General features: G+C 44.6%; 1 protein-coding gene across 1 annotated transcript in view; it reads right to left on the bottom strand.

Annotated features, from left to right (window-relative positions):
* Window positions 1–374: 374 nt before the first annotated feature.
* KCNH5 (potassium voltage-gated channel, subfamily H (eag-related), member 5) overlaps window positions 375–1279 on the bottom strand; it is a 140632-nt gene continuing 139727 nt past the window's right edge. The window contains exon 10 of the mRNA XM_009071777.1: window positions 375–1277. Within this exon, the coding sequence (XP_009070025.1) occupies window positions 375–1277 (903 nt within the window). The remainder of the gene's footprint in view (window positions 1278–1279) is intronic.

Consider the following 1279-nt stretch of genomic DNA (forward strand, 5'->3'; position numbering starts at 1 on the left):
CTGAGATCAAAACTGTCATGGCAATATTGGCAGGTTAGACCCTGATTCTTTAAATAGTACATTGCCTTTGTTAAACAAAAGTCATTCTTTTATTACATAATAGAGATTATAAATAAATGTAAAGTGTGCATGCAGTCAACTGCATATTATACAAGCAATATCTATGTTAGTAATTGCTTTCTTTGGCAGGCCAGAATCCAGCTGGACATGCAATATTTACATATCAAAATCCTTGGTGTGTTCAAGTCATATTGGATGCAAGTGAAAATATATATGTATATATATTTACCGTATACACACACACATATATATGTATAAAGGTATATATACACCTCTGCATATATACTGTATACATATATACACATAGGTATATGCTAAAAGTGGATTTCATCTTTTTCTGATTCAGGTGATGCAGGCCTTGAAACACTAAAAATATCCTGACAGGGTATCTGGGGGGGAAGCTGAGGTGATAAATGAGACTTGGGGGAAGAGAGCTGCGATACGTTCTTTTCAGACAATATTTTTAAAATTTCGGCCACCTGGTTCTCAAGGGCAGCCATCCTACTGCTTAGCAGCTGGATATCTTCTTTGAGTTCATGCTTGACTTCCTGCAGCGTGGTTTGTAAGGCCTGCTCAGGAATGGGGTAGAAAGGACACCTAGCATCCGCCTGAATGGGGCTGTGCTCCAGGGGACTGCGAGTCTCACCAGCTTTATCCAAGCGAAGGTCACTTTTTGTTATTCCACTGTCACAAGAGTCTGTTTTCCTCAGTGGGTTTTTATTTACACCATTCTCTGAGTCATTGGACTTGGGGTCATCAGACAGCAACCCCATGGACTCAGCCTTCGTGACGTTGTTCCAGTCCTCCTTCTTCTCCTCGTGGGTCCCCATAGTGTTTTTCAGTCGAAGCCAGCCTTTCCCATTCCCGTTTTTCATCCGCATGGGACTGTTGACTTTGAGACATTTTTGGTCTCCGTTTCCGTTTGGCTTGAGCTCCATCGCATCCCGGTTGTTCTGCTTCACTGCCTCGCTGGTTTTCATGTAGGCCAGAGTCGTCTGGATGGGAGTGATCTGAGACACGGTGACCACGCTGGTGCCTGTGATGGCGGCTCCGTTCTGCACGCTCCTGCTTTCCACCTGAAGCTGGTTCCTTTCCGGATCGATGTGGCTTGAGCCTTGATTGCGCATCTCCTTTTGCTGTTTGAATTTCTGGAAGAGTTTCCTCACAGGGTGGTCCACAGGGATGCTCAGTGTCACCTCGTTCTTCTGGCGCAGACGCT

The sequence above is a fragment of the Acanthisitta chloris genome, unplaced genomic scaffold (genome assembly GCF_000695815.1).
Source record: "Acanthisitta chloris isolate BGI_N310 unplaced genomic scaffold, ASM69581v1 scaffold6283, whole genome shotgun sequence".
In the NCBI taxonomy this organism is placed as follows: domain Eukaryota; kingdom Metazoa; phylum Chordata; class Aves; order Passeriformes; family Acanthisittidae; genus Acanthisitta; species Acanthisitta chloris.